General features: G+C 43.7%; 1 protein-coding gene across 2 annotated transcripts in view; it reads left to right on the plus strand.

The window, feature by feature from the left end:
• The window catches only part of LOC140197350 (laminin subunit alpha-3-like), a 320,231-nt gene that overhangs the window by 8,615 nt on the left and 297,174 nt on the right, over positions 1 to 14,442 (plus strand). For both annotated transcript variants that reach the window (XM_072257303.1, XM_072257312.1), the window contains exon 2: positions 7,341 to 7,493. In XM_072257303.1, coding sequence (XP_072113404.1) covers positions 7,341 to 7,493 — 153 coding nt within the window. The remainder of the gene's footprint in view (positions 1 to 7,340; positions 7,494 to 14,442) is intronic.

Raw genomic sequence — 14,442 nt, forward strand, 5'->3', positions numbered from 1 at the left:
ATCTTTCTTTGCCCATTCTTCCAATCTGTCCAAGCCCTTCTGCAGACTCTCTGTTTCCTCAACACTACTTGGGCTCTAACTATCTTTGTATTGAATGCAAACTTGGCCACAAAACCATCAATTCTGTCATCCAAATCTTTGAAATACAGTGCCTATAAAAAGAAATCACCCCCCAGAAGTTATCATATATTATTTTACAACTTTGAATCACAGTGGATTTAATTTGTTTTTTTTTGACACTGATTGAAAAAGACTCTTTCATGTGAAAGTGAATACAGATCTCTACAAAGTGACCTAAATTTAAAAAAGGCATCCGTTAGTCTTGCGAGACCATGGATCTGCGCCTGGAAAGTCTTCACTCTCCAGGGTGCAGGCCTGGGCAAGGTTGTATGGAAGACCAGCAGTTGCCCATGCTGCAAGTCTCCCCTCTCCATGACACCAATGTTGTCCAAGGGAAGGGCATTAGGACCCATACAGTTTGGCACTGGTGTCGTCGAAGAACAATATGTGATTAAGTGCCTTGCTCAAGGACACAACATGTTGCCTCAGTTGGAGCTCGAACTCACGACCTTCAGGTCGCTAGTCCAATGCCTTAACCACTTGGCCACGTGCCCACACGGATCTAAATTACTTATAATTATAAAACACAAAATAATTGATTGCATAAGTACTCAACCCCTTTAATATAACACACCAAATCGTCACTGGTGCAGCCAATTGGTTTTAGAAGTCACATAAGTGGTTAGATGGAGATCACCTGTGTGCAGTCAAGGTGTTTCAATTGATTGTAGTAAATTACACCTGTATCTGGAAGGTCCAACTGCTGGTGAGTCAGTATCCGTGCAAAATCTACACCATGAAGACACAAGAACACACCAAACAACTCTATGAAAAGGTTATTGAAAAGCACAAGCCAGGAGGTGCATACAACAATATTTCCAAGTCATTGAATATCCCTTGGAATACAGTTAAGTCAATCATCATAAAATGGAAAGAATATGGTACAGTTGTACATCTGCCTAGAAGAAGCTGTCCTCAAAAACTGAGTGAATGTGCAAGAAGGGACTAGTGAGGGAGGCCACCAAGAGACCTATGACAGCTCTGGAGGAGTTATAAGCTTCAGTGGCTGAGATGGGAGAGATTGTTCATACAACAACTGTTGCCCGAGTGCTTCACCAGTTGTAGCTTTATTGGAGAATGGCAAAGAGAAAGCCACTGTTGGGGAAAATAAAACATGGTGGTGAAATCTTGGCTAGAGTTAGCCAGAAGGCATGTGGGAGACTCTGAAGTCAGCTGGAAGAAGGTTCTATGGTCTGATGAAATCAAAATTGAGCTTTATTGCCACCAGACTAAATGCTATGTTTGGTGTAAGCCGAACACTGCACATCAGCAAAACACGCCATCCCTTCTGTGAAGTATGGTAGTGGCTGCATCATGCTGTGGGATGCTTCACTGCAGCAGGCCCCGGAAATCTTGGAGGAAAACCTGATGCAGTCTGCAAGAGAACTGTGACTTGGGGGAAGATTTCTTTCCAGCAAGACAATGACTCCAAGCATAAGGCCAAAGATACACAAGAATGGCTTAAAAACAACGAAGTCCTAGAGTAGTCAAGTCAGAGTCCTGACCTCAATCCAAGTGAGAATTTGTGGCTGGACTTGAAAAGGCTGTTCATTCACAATCCCCATGCAATCTGACAGAGCTTGAGCTTTTCATCCACACAGACTCAAGGCTGTAATTCTTGCCAAAGGTACATCTACTAAATACTGACTTAAAGAGGGTACATAATTATGCAATCAATTATTTTAATAATTGTAAAAATTTAGACCAATTTGTAGAAATTTGTTTTCACTTTGACATGAAAAGAGTCTTTTGTTAACCCTTGTCAAAAAAGCCAAATTAAATCAATTGTGATTCAATATTGTAATACATGAAAACTTCTAAGGGAGAGGGGTGAATACTCTTTATGGGCACAATATAATGTGAAAAGAAGCTGTCCCAATACCAACCCCCAAGGAATACCACTAGTCACCTGCAGCCAGTCAGAAAAGGTTCCCTTTATTCCTGCTCTTTGCCTCCTGCCAATCAGCCACAGTTTTGTCTGTGCTAGAATCTTCCCTGTGATACCATGAGCTCATAGCTTGTTAAGCAGCCTCGTGTGTAGTATCTTGTCAAAGGTCTTCTGAAAATCCAAGTAAACAACTTCCACTGTATCCTGCTGTTCTTTCCTCAAAGAATTCCAAAAGATTTTCCAGGCAAGATTTTCCCTTAAGGGAACCGTACTGACATTGGCCTAATTTATCATGTGCCCCAAGTACCCTGATACTTCAATCTTAACAAGGGATTCCAACATCTTCCCAACCACTGAAGTCGAGTTAACTGGCCTATAATTTCCTTTTTTTCTGCTTCTCTTACTTTTTTTAAGCGAATGGAGTGACTTTAATTTTCCAGTCTTCTGGAACTGCTCCAGAATCTAGTGATTCTTGAAAGATCATTACTACTGCCTCCACAATCTCTTCAACTACCTTTTTTAGAGCTTTGGGGTGTAGTCCATTTGGTCCAGGTGAGTTACTTACCTTCAGAATTTTCAACTTCCCAATCATTTTCTCCTTAGTGATAGCAACAATCCTCACTTCTGCCCCTGACACTCTTGAATTTCTGGCATACTGCCAGTGTCTTCCACAGTGAAGACTGATGCAAAATACTCATTAAGTTTGTTTTCCATTTCTTTCTTCCTCATTACTCTCTCCAGCATTATTTTCCAGTGGTCCAATATCCAGTCTTTTATATATCTGGAAAAAAATTGGTGTCCTCTTTGACGTTATTGGATATCTTGCCTTTAAAGTTCATCTTTTCTCGTAGTTTTTTTTAGTTGCCTTCTGTTGGTTTTTAAAAGCTTCCAAATCCTTTAACTTTCCACTAATTATTGCTGTATTATATGCCTTCTCATTTGCTTTTATGCTCTCTTTTACTTCCCCTGTCAGCCATGGTTGCCTCATCCTCCCTTTAGAATATCGCTTTGTCTTTGGGATGTATCTGTCCCTTGCCTTCTGAATTTCCCCCAGAAACTACAGCCATTGCTCTTCTGCCATTATCTATACTAGTGTTCCCTTCCAATCAACTTTGGCCAGTTCCTCTCCCATGCCTCTGTAATTCTCTTTACTCCACTGTAATACTGATACACCTGATTTTTATCTTCTCCCTCTCAATCTACAGGGTGAATTCTATCATATTATGATTGCTATCCCTTTTACCTTAAGAACCCTAATCAAATCTGGTAATTGCCTTTCCCTTAGTGGGCTCAACCACAAGTTGCTCTAAAAAGTCATCTCATAGGTATTCTACAAATTTCCTCTCTTGGGATCCAGCACCAACCTAGTTTTTCAAATCTACTTGCATATTGAAATCCCCCATGACTATCATAACAATGGCTTTATTTCATGCCATTTCTATCTCCTGTTGTAATTTATATCTCGCATCCTGGCTACTGTTCGAGTGTCATATAACTCCCATCAGGGTCTTTTTACTCTTGCAGTTTCTTAACTCTACCCACAAGGATTCAACATCTTCTAGTCCTATGTCACCTCTTCCTAGGTATTTGATCTGATTTTACCAACAGGCGCACTCCACCCCCTCTGCCTACCTGCCTGTCCTTTCAATACAATCCTCAGCCCTGTCACTCCAGTTCACATCCCCCTACCAAACTAGTTTAAGTGCTCCCAACAGCTCTGACAAACCTGCCCACAAAGATTTTGGTCCCCCTTTGGTTCAGGTGTAACTGTCTTTTTTGTACCTTCCCCAAAGGGATTCCAATGGTCCAGATATCTGAAACCCTGCCCCCCTGCACCACTCCCTCAGCCATTCGTTCATCTGTACCATCATGCTACTCCTGCCCTGACTGGCATGTGACACTGGGAGAAATCCAGAGATTATACCTTGGAGATCCTGCTCCTCAGCCGCTTCCCTAACTCCCTATAATCACTGCGCATGACCCCTTTTTCCCCCTTCCTACCCCCTGACATCAATGTGTACCATGACATTTGGCTGCTCACCGTCCCTCTTGAGAGTCTTCTGCAGCCGCTGTGAGCTATCCTCGACCGTAGCACCTTGGAGGCAACACACCATCTTGGCGTCTTTTTCGTGGCTACTGGATCTCCTGTTCCTCCCCCTAACTATCAAATCACTATTGCTCTGCCTGCCTTTACCTTTCCCTGCTGAGCCTCAGAGCCAGCTACAGTGTCACTAGCTTGGCATTTGTTGCTGTGCGCTGATAGGTCATCCGCCCAGCAGAATCCAAACGGTTATACTTGTTGCTGAAGGGAAATGGCCATGGGGAACCCTGCATCAGCTGTTTACTCCCTTTAGTTCTCCTAGTGGTTGCCCATCTACTATCTGAAGCCCGATCTCTGGGTGTGACCCCCTTAGTAAAAGCCTCATCTATGAGGTTTACAGCCTCCTGGATGGTCCCGAGTATATTCAGCTCCTTCTTCAGTTGCTTGACCATGTCGGTCAGGAACTGCAGTTGGCTGCACTTGCTGTTGATGTTATCATCAGGGAAACTGTCCAGTACCCTGAAATTCCTCACCTCACCTCACACTTTGAGTATGATGGAGCAGACTCAATGGGCTAAATGGCCTAACCTGCTCCTGTGTCTTATTGTGTTAAAGTCTTAAAATATCCATATCCTTTTATTCTCTCTATATTTATATGTTTATCTAAGAAACTCTTAAATGCCCGTCATATCTGACTCCAGCACCACTCTTGACAGCCTGTTCCGGGCACACACGACTCTGTGTTTTTATTTAAAAACAGGTGCCTTGCAGCTGTCCTATGAACTTCCTCCCTTCATCTCAAATGCTTTCTCTCCAATATTAGACATTTAATGTGTCTGAAATGTAAGGTTCTCTCAGATGCTGTACGCTGCATGGAGCTTACCCACAAGTAAAGACTAATCTCCTTAATGTAATGAGCCCATTCGTGTGAAACAGTTTTGTATTACTCTATGCAGAAGTGTGTGTCAAATGGTGATTTGCATTCTAAAGCCAGATCACGAGGAGGACCAGTTTATTGTTGTTGGGACGTTTCTTTTGGCAATTGAATCTTGGAGCCTTTAACAGACACTTGGTGTTCTGCTGATAGAGTGGGTCAGTGTTTATGCTGTGGGGTCAGTTTATGATCACCTCTCTGGTACTGAGCACGGGACACCGAGGGAACAGATAAACTAAAAACAAAGCAGCCAAACTATATTTTCACAGTTCTGCCTCCTTGTCCTTGATGCTGCCACTCACCAGACCCCATACTCGAGCCTATCCTGTGCAGCCTCTTCTCAATTTGCTGCTGGTTTTCATCTTATTTATTTATTATTTATTTAAGGGCGCAGCACAGGAAGAGGTCCTTCTAGCCCAATGAACCCACAGCACTCATCTTTAGAACGTGGGAGGAAACCGATGTAGATGGGGAAACCCACGTAGTCACAGGGAGATCATACGAACTCCTTACAGACCGCGGCGGAATTGAACCTGGGTCATTGGTGGTGTCGTGGCATCAGCACTGGACTTTGAGGCGATTAGTCCCGGGTTTGAATCCGGCCAGTTCCTTGCACGCTTTCCATCCGTGCTGGGTTGAGCGACCTTGTAAAAAAAACAGACAAATGCTAAAGAAGTGGCAATGTTGCCACAAGGCACAGAGAGGAACAACTGTTGCTGTAATAGTGGTAATGTGTTACTTTAATGGTAGTTTCTGATGTGTTTTCATTTATCTATGACATTCCCATAGATTGGTGGTCCCATCTGCTGGCGTTTGGCACATCTCTCTCTAATCCTTTCCTATCCATGTCTTTTTGATTTTCATCAATTTCTGTTGATGCACCACAGAAAGCATCTGATCTGGATGCATCGTGACTTGTCACTGCCACGGATCTGATCCGGATGCATCCCGGCTTGGTACAGCAATGGATCTGATCCAGGTGCATCGTGGCTTGTCATGGCCACGGATCTGATCCAGTTGCATCCTGGCTTGGTACGGCAAAGGATCTGATCCGGATGCATCCAACTTGGTATGGCAACAGATCTGATCCGGATGCATCGTGGCTTGGTACAGCAAAGCATCTGATCCGGATACATCCAACTTGGTACGGCAACGGATCTGATCCGGATGCATTGTGGCTTGGTACGGCAACGGATCTGCCTGTGGTCAGGAGAAACTGTAGAGTTGTGAATGGAGCTCAGTCCATCACAGAAATCAGCCTCCCCTCTGTGGACTCTTCCTACGCTCACAAAATGTTGGAGGAACTCAGCAGGCCAGGAAAAGAGTAAACAGTCAATGTTTCAGGCCAAGGCCCTTCGTGAGGACTGGAAAGAAAGATGAGAAGTCAGAGTAAGACTATGGGGGAGGGGGAGGAAGTACAAGGTGGTAGGTGACAGGTGAAACTGGGTGAAATAAAGAGCTGGAAAGTTGATTGGTGTAGGAGATAAAGGGCTGAAGAAGGGGGAATCTGATAGGAGCGGAGGAAGACTATGGAAGAAAGGAAAGGGAGAGGAGCACCAGAGGAAGGTGATGGACTTTCTTTCTTTTTACTCTTCTCACTGCCTTGGTAGATCAACCAGTATAATCAAAGGGCCCACCCACCCTGGGCATTCTTTCTTCTCCCCCTCCCATTGGGCAGAAGATACAAAAGCATGAAAGCACATCACTAGGCTCAAGGACAGCTTCCATCTTCCTGTGGAATAGATCTCTTGAATGTTGAAGATGAACTTTTGATCTCCCAATCTGGCCTTGCACCTTATTGTCTGCTTGCCCTGCACTTTTTCTGCAACTGTAACACTATCCTGCATTCTGTTAGTTTTGTTGTACTTCCATGATGTACTGATGTGATTAATTGATCTGTATGGAGGGCCTTAAAAAGCAGTTTTTCATATATTCGGTACACATGACAATAGTAAACTAGTTCCCCAGTTACAAAAGGTACGGGGAAACAGCTGGAGGGTTCGTATGCTTCAAGGTGAAAGTCACAGGGGAAAATGAGGATCAGAAATCTCTCAAAAACAACAGAATAAGAGGAAAAACCTTTGCATAAATTTTGGTTTACTGTTTGAAAAGCAAAAGAAAAGCAGATAATTAGAATCTGAAATAAAAATAGAAAATGCTGGAAATATTCAACAGGCCAGGTAGCATCTGTGGAGAGGGAAACTGAGTGATGTTTTAGGTTCATTGGAGCCTTATTATTATGTTAATTATTTAAGTAATGGCCTAATTAGTATGCAGAATGTTACTTGGAACTATACAGCCTGTTAAATATGAGTTCTCCCTTCAGTTTTAAATTAATCCTGAAATTCTCTCTTCAGGGGCAGTTCTGTGACCACTGTTTATCTGACGACGCATACAAAGCCCATGCGGTCACCAACGCCATCGATGGCACTGAACGCTGGTGGCAAAGCCCTCCTCTGTCTCGTGGACTTCACTACAATCAAGTCAACGTCACCCTCAACTTTGGTCAGGTCAGTACCTGACTCTGAGGGATGGTCACCTGTCCTTTGCTGACATCTTTGTTGTTTTTTTTTCATCCTGACCATCACTTGAGAAAGGCTTCAGGAGGGGATACTGGAGCTCTGAGTGCACTCCTGGTCTCCACACTAACATGTAATGTGACTGCACTGGAGAGGGAGTGGAGGGTGCCTGGGATGAAGTGTTAGATCAGGCTGGGTCCATTCTCCTTTAAGCAGGGAATGCTGATGGGGGGGGGGCTATACCTGATCGAGATGCACACAATTATGAGGGGCATAATGATTGGAAACATTTTCCTGTTGCAGAAGAGTCTAAAGCTAGAAGCTATAGGGGTAGGAGGTTCAGAGGACATATGAAGGATAATTCTCTCATCCATGGAGTGGTTGGAATCTGGACATACTCCCTGAGGGAATAATGGAGGCAGAGACTCACATGAAAAATATCTGGAGGAGCTCTTGTATCTCCAAGGCATAGGAAGCTATGGACAAAGTGGTGATAGATGGGTATTTGCTGGCCACATGGACATGGTGAGCTGAAGGGAGTGCTTCTGTGCTGATGCACTCTATTGCTCTCTGATACACTGACTCGATAGGTCCAAGCAATGAGGAGTTTTGGCTGTGGAGAGACTGTACTGACTATGGCTCTTCTCAAAGAAGCAAGGTCAAGGGCCGATCTAAAATCGCAATGCTCTGAGTAATGAGGGTCTGCCCACATGACCAGTAACAAGAGTTTGTTTCTCATGGTGAGGAAGTCAGGTACCCGATGGAAGGGAATCCTCACACACTGTGGGAATGGGTGAAGAGAAACATCCCGCACTGAGATCTGGGATGTGCTGCACAAGAGCGCGGTGAAAGCAGATTCAAAAGGGAATTGGATAAATATTTAGAAAGGCTAAAATTAGGAAGCAGAGCAGCAAACAGGGGGTCTAATAGGAGACACCAGAGACAACAGCTGATGGAACCCGGAGCAACAAACAACCTGCAGGAAGAACTCAGCAGCTCTGAGGGGAAGGAGTTGTTGACATTTCGGGTCAAGAGCTTGCATCAAAAGTAGAGGGGAGATGGTCAGTATCGAGAGGAGAGGGGAAGGGGTGCGAAATAGTTGGGTTGAAGAGCAGGGGAGCAGCAGAGATCACAGAGGGAGCCGTGATAAAGAGTCTCAGAAATCCCATTGGAGAGGAGAAGAACTTATTAAGAGTGGGAACTCCTTCAAGACACTTCAGAGTGGAGGAGTAAAATGGAGACACAAAAGACTACAGATGCTGGAATCTGGAGCCACATGCAATCTCACTCAAAGGGCCAAGCACCATTTGTGGGGGGGGGGGTGGGGGAGAAATTGTTGATATTTTGACCCCGTGTCGATAATTCCTTTCACCCTACACCCTGGCAGATTGTTTGTTGGTCTAATTGGAGAGATTGTGTGAAGAGCTGGTATAGACTGAATGGGCTGATTGTCTTGGTCTTTGGTTTGGTGAATGAGCGCAAGCATTCTCTCATCCATGTACTTATCCAAACATCTCTTAAGTGTTGTAATCAAACCCGCATCCACTACTTCCACTGGTAGCTCGTTCCATAGTCTCACCACTCCTCCTCATGTTTCCCTTAAATATTTCACCTTTCACCCTTGTGTTATGACCTCTAGTTTTCATCTAACCTCAGTGGAAAAAGCCTGCTTGCATTTACGCTATCTATACCCATCATACTTTTGTTCATGTCATTCATGAACACCCATAATATCAGCCAAACGAAACAGTGTTACTCTGGGGCCAAGGTGCAAAACACAGTACCATCAGTCATGCACAGCAAAAGGAACATATAGCACATGCAAGATAGCAAGTAAACATACAGTCACACAAGAAAAATATGTATAGCCCGAGTCCTGTAAGCCGATAGTGCATAGGGGTTATCAGCAAAAACAAGCAGTTCTCAGAAGTTCACAAAGAAACGTACACACGGACACGATCCAGCTTGTCATTCCACAGATCGAACACTGGAGGACAGCATCGATGGGGAGCAGCCAGACCCCAACCCAGCATAGACATCGCTTTTGGCGTCTCCTCTCCTGGACTGGTGCAACAGGCAAGCCTGCGGCTTGAGGTCTAGTCCTCGCTGCATCTGAAGCCATGCAGCTACCCCGCTGTCTGTCTCCCCAATAAACAAGGGAATCAAATTTGCAGCAGTCTGCATTATCAATGTTTAACAGGGTCTTGCGATTGCAAAAGAAATGTCTAAGAAAATCACTCGCAGTTAGACTGCAAACTGCCTTTGTGCATCAATTCTGCTGTCTTTCTTCCTGTAACAGGCAGTAACATGGTTCACACCAGTCTGACCTCTTCTGCCAATGACCAACTTGCTGATTGGGGTAGACCTGCAGTACCTGAGGTTCTCAATGTCCAGCATTGTCCTGCAATCGTAAAACAAGATGCTTAGAAAAGACAAAAACAACTTTGGCTGGCCCCGAGAGGCCGCTGCATTCGAACATGCCACCATCTTACCGGAAGCCTGCTTGCGTTAATACCATCTATACCCCACATACTTTTGTATATCTCTATCATTAGTACTATCTATACCCCTCATACTTTTGTATATCTCCATCATTAGTACTATTTATACCCCACATACTTTTGTATATCTCTATTGTTAATACTATCTATACCCCTCATACTTTTGTATATCCCTATCATTAATACTATCTATACCCCTCATACTTTTGTATATCTCTATCAAATCTCCCCTCTTTTTCCTATGATCCCAGGAATAAAGTCCTAACCTCTTCAGCCTTTCTCTACAACTCAAGTCTCGGTAACATCCTTGTAAATTTTCTCTGTACTCTTTCAATCCTATTGATATCTTTCCTGTAATATCAGGGAGGTATATGGTGACTAGTATGTACATTGAGAATAGGTTTACTTTGAGGTGACCAGAACTGCAGACAATACTTCAAATTAGGCCTCAACAACATTTTGTACAACTTCAACATAACACCCCAACTCCTGTACTCAATACTTTGATTTAGTGATTTTAACCCAACTGTGTTACTCCATTGAAATTCCTTTTTGCTGACCATTTACTAATTTTGAAAAATAATTGGAGTAAAATAATTACTTAAACATTCAATGATACAGAAAATGATGCAGAAACAGTTGAATGCAAACTCAAAATACTGCAAAGTACAAAGATTAAAAAAGCAAGACATAAATGTTTACCTGAAATAAATGGCTAATGATTTGAACTGGTATGTCAGCATTCATTTTGCGAGGACTAGAATATAAAAGCAAGTATGTAATGTGGGCAGGTTTGGGCCCCTTATCTTGGAAAGGATTAACTGAAACTGGAGAGGGTTCAAAGGAGGTTCATAAAAATGATTCCAGGATTGAGTGGCTTGTCAAATGTAGAGCATCTGATGGCTTTGGGCCTGCATTCACTAGAATTCAGAAGAATGAAAGGTGACCTCATAGAAACCTATCGAATAGTGAAAGGTCTTGATAGAGTGGATGTGGAAAGGATGTTTCCTATGGTGGGAGAGTCTAAGACCAGTGGACTCAGCCTCGGAATAGAGGGGTATCCTTTTAGAATGGAGATGAGGAGGAATTTATTTAGCCAGAGGGTGGTGAACCTGTGGAATTCTTTGCCACAGGCAGCTGTGGTAGCCAAGTCTGTATGTATAGTTAAGGCAAAAGTTGATAGATTCTTGATTGGTCCGAGCATGAAGGGATACAGTGAGAAAGCAGAAGCTTGGAGCTGAGAGGAAAACTGGATCAGCCATGATGAAATGGTGGAGCAGACTCGATGGGCCAAATGGCCTAATTCTGCTCATATATCTTGTGGTCTTCATTGGTGGCTGAAGTTAGTGGTGGATTTGTGTTAAGTAATGAATTAGATATATTCATCTTAGCTTTCTGCTATTCCTTTCACCAACTTGCACACAAGCAGTAATTTACAGTAACCTTTCAGCTTACAAATCTGCATCCTTTTGGGACGTGGGAGGAAACTAGAACATCCAGGGGAACCCTGTGTGCTGATGGGGAGAGGATGCAGACTGCACACAAATAACGTCAGAGGTCAGGATTGTACGTGGGTCTCCTGAGCTAAGAGGCAGCAGTGCTATCCGATGCTCCATTGCAAGTTTTTACACTCCGGAACATGATATGAAACAGAAGTAGAAACAAGACACTCACCCCACATACTCGGCAGCAGAGGAGGTCGTGGACAGTTATGTCAATGTGGGAAGCAGACGTAGAATGAAAATAGCTGGTGTCTGTAAATAATTGACCTGTGACCCTTGGTTGTAGACAGTACGGCCAGTGGAAACACCAGCATCTATCACCCTGTTAACCACTGTAAGCATCTTGTATTCTGCAATAAGTTTATCACTCATTCATCTAAAGTTTAGAGAATTTGCATCTTTAGACTTGTTTTTAATGCTATTAGAACTGTTGTTTTTACTCCTTCTCAAATTTTGTCTCACTGCCCAAAAAACTTTTGATGTCTAATCCAAACCTTTGAGAAAAACTGTACAATTATTGGCAACACACACAAAATGTCAGAGGAATTCAGCAGGTCAGGCAGAGTCTATGGTAATGAATAAACAGTCAACATTTCGGGCCAAGACCCTTCCTCGGGACTGGGAAGGAAGGGAGAAGAAGACAGAATAAAAAGGTGGGAGGGGTAGGGGAAAGAGGATAGCCAGAAAAGTGATAGGTGAAGGCAGGTGGGTGGGAAAGGTAACGGGATGGAATTGAAGGAATCTGATGGAAGAGGAGAGTGGATCATATGAGAAAGGGAAGGGAGAGGGGACCCAAGGGGAAGTGATAGGCCGGTGAGAAGAGGTATGGGGTTAGAGTGGAGAAGAGGGGATGGGGTGGGAAATTTTTTTTACTGGAAAGAGAAATGAATATTCATGTCATCAGGTTGGAGGATAACCAGGTGGCATGTACTCCTGCTCCTGCTCTCCGACGGTGGTCTCTTCATGGCTCAAGAGGAGGCCATGAATCGACATGTTGGAATGGGAATTTGAATTAAAATGTTTGGTCACCAGGAAGTTCTGCTTTTGGCAGATGTAGCAGAGGTGCTCAATGAAGTGGTCCCCCAAATTATGACAGGTCCCACAAATATAGAGGAGGCTGCAACAGGAGCACCAGGCACAATAGATGATCCCAGCAGATTTGCAGGTGAAGTGTTGCCTCACCTGGAAGAACTGTTTGGGGCTCTGAATGGAGGTGAATAAGCAGGTGTAGCACTTGCAGGGATAAGTGCCGGGAGGGAGATAATCTTGGAGGGAATGACCCGTGAGGAAAGCGGAGAGAGGGGGGAAGGAATGTTTGCTGGTAGGATCCCATTGGAGATGGCAGAAGTTGTGGAGAATGATGTGTTGATGGGGAGGCTCATGGGTGATGGGCAAGGACAAGAAGAGCTCTATCACTGTTAAGGCGGCGGGAAGATTAGGTGAGCACGGATGTTTGGGAGATGGAGGAGATCCAGGTGAGAGCAGCATTAATTGTGGTGTTATTAGAACACAGGTAACCTTTGATATCTTATTGATTATTTTGGGACTGTTGCTAAATGTGACACGACTTAGCAAATAAGATTAAATTTATCAGTAATCTCTCAACTCAGTTGATTCTTATGTTGAATGCAGAAGTATCTCTGAGTTGAGATTTGGCATGGTGGACATGTTACTTGGATAATGCCTTTGTTTTTATGCTTTAGGGTTGCGTGTCTATAATTTGATCAATACTGAGACATTTTGATTGATTAGAAAATGTAATATGCATCAGAATGCACCCTGAGACCTTCACTCTCTTTCCACCTTGTCATAGAGCACTACAGTACGGAAGCAGGCTCTTTGGTCCATCTAGTCCATGCTGAACTGTTTTTCTACTGCATTCCATCAACCTGCACCCAGGCCTAGCCCTCATACCCCTCCCATCCATGTACTTATGCAAACTTTTAAATGTTGCAATCATACATGTATCCACCACTTCTAATTGAAGCTTGTTCCATATTTGCACCCCCTCCTGAGTTTCCCTTAAATATCTCACCTTTCACCCTTGACCTATGACCTCCAGTTTTAGTCTCACCCAACCTCAGTGGAAAAAGCCTGCTTACATTCCCCCTATCTATACTCCTCATAATTTTGTATACTTCCATCAAATCCCACCGCCCCCCCCCTCATTCTCCTACATTCCAGGGAATGAAGTTCCAATCTATTTAACCTTTCCCTCTAACTCAGGTTCTCAAGCACCAGCAACATACTTGAAAATTTCCTCTGTACTCTTTCAACTTTATTGATATCTCTCCTGTCTGTAGGTGACCAGAATACTCCAAATTTGGCCTCACCATACCAATATCTTGTGCAATTTCAACACAACATCTAAACTCTTGTGCTCAAATCTCTGATTTATGAAGGTCAATATGCTAAAAGTTCTCCTTATGACCCTATCTACCTGTGATGCCACTTCCTGGATTCCTGATTTCTTGGTTCTATCACACTCCTCAGTGCCCTGTTGTTCACTGTGTAAGTCCTACCCTGGTTAGTCCTCCAAACGTTCAACACTTCACACTTTTCTGCATTAAATTCAATCTGCCCATTTTTCCCGTCGGTCCTGATCCTGCTGCAAGTTTAGATAGCCATCCTCATTGTTCACTATGCCCCCACTCTTGGTATCATCCACAAATTTACTGATTTAATTTATCACATTATCATCCAAATCATTAACGTAGATGACAAACGACAATGGACCCAGCACCGATACCTGTGACATGCCACTTGTCCCAGGCATCCAGTCAGAGAGAGACGACCATCTACCACCACTCTCTGGCTTCTCCCACTAAGCTAAAATTGAATCTAATTTACTACTTGATCCTGAATGCTAAGTGAACCTTCTGAAACAACCTCTTTTGTCAAAGGCCTTGCGAAATTCCATGTAGACAATGTCCATTG

The sequence above is a fragment of the Mobula birostris genome, chromosome 1 (assembly GCF_030028105.1).
Source record: "Mobula birostris isolate sMobBir1 chromosome 1, sMobBir1.hap1, whole genome shotgun sequence".
Taxonomy (NCBI): domain Eukaryota; kingdom Metazoa; phylum Chordata; class Chondrichthyes; order Myliobatiformes; family Myliobatidae; genus Mobula; species Mobula birostris.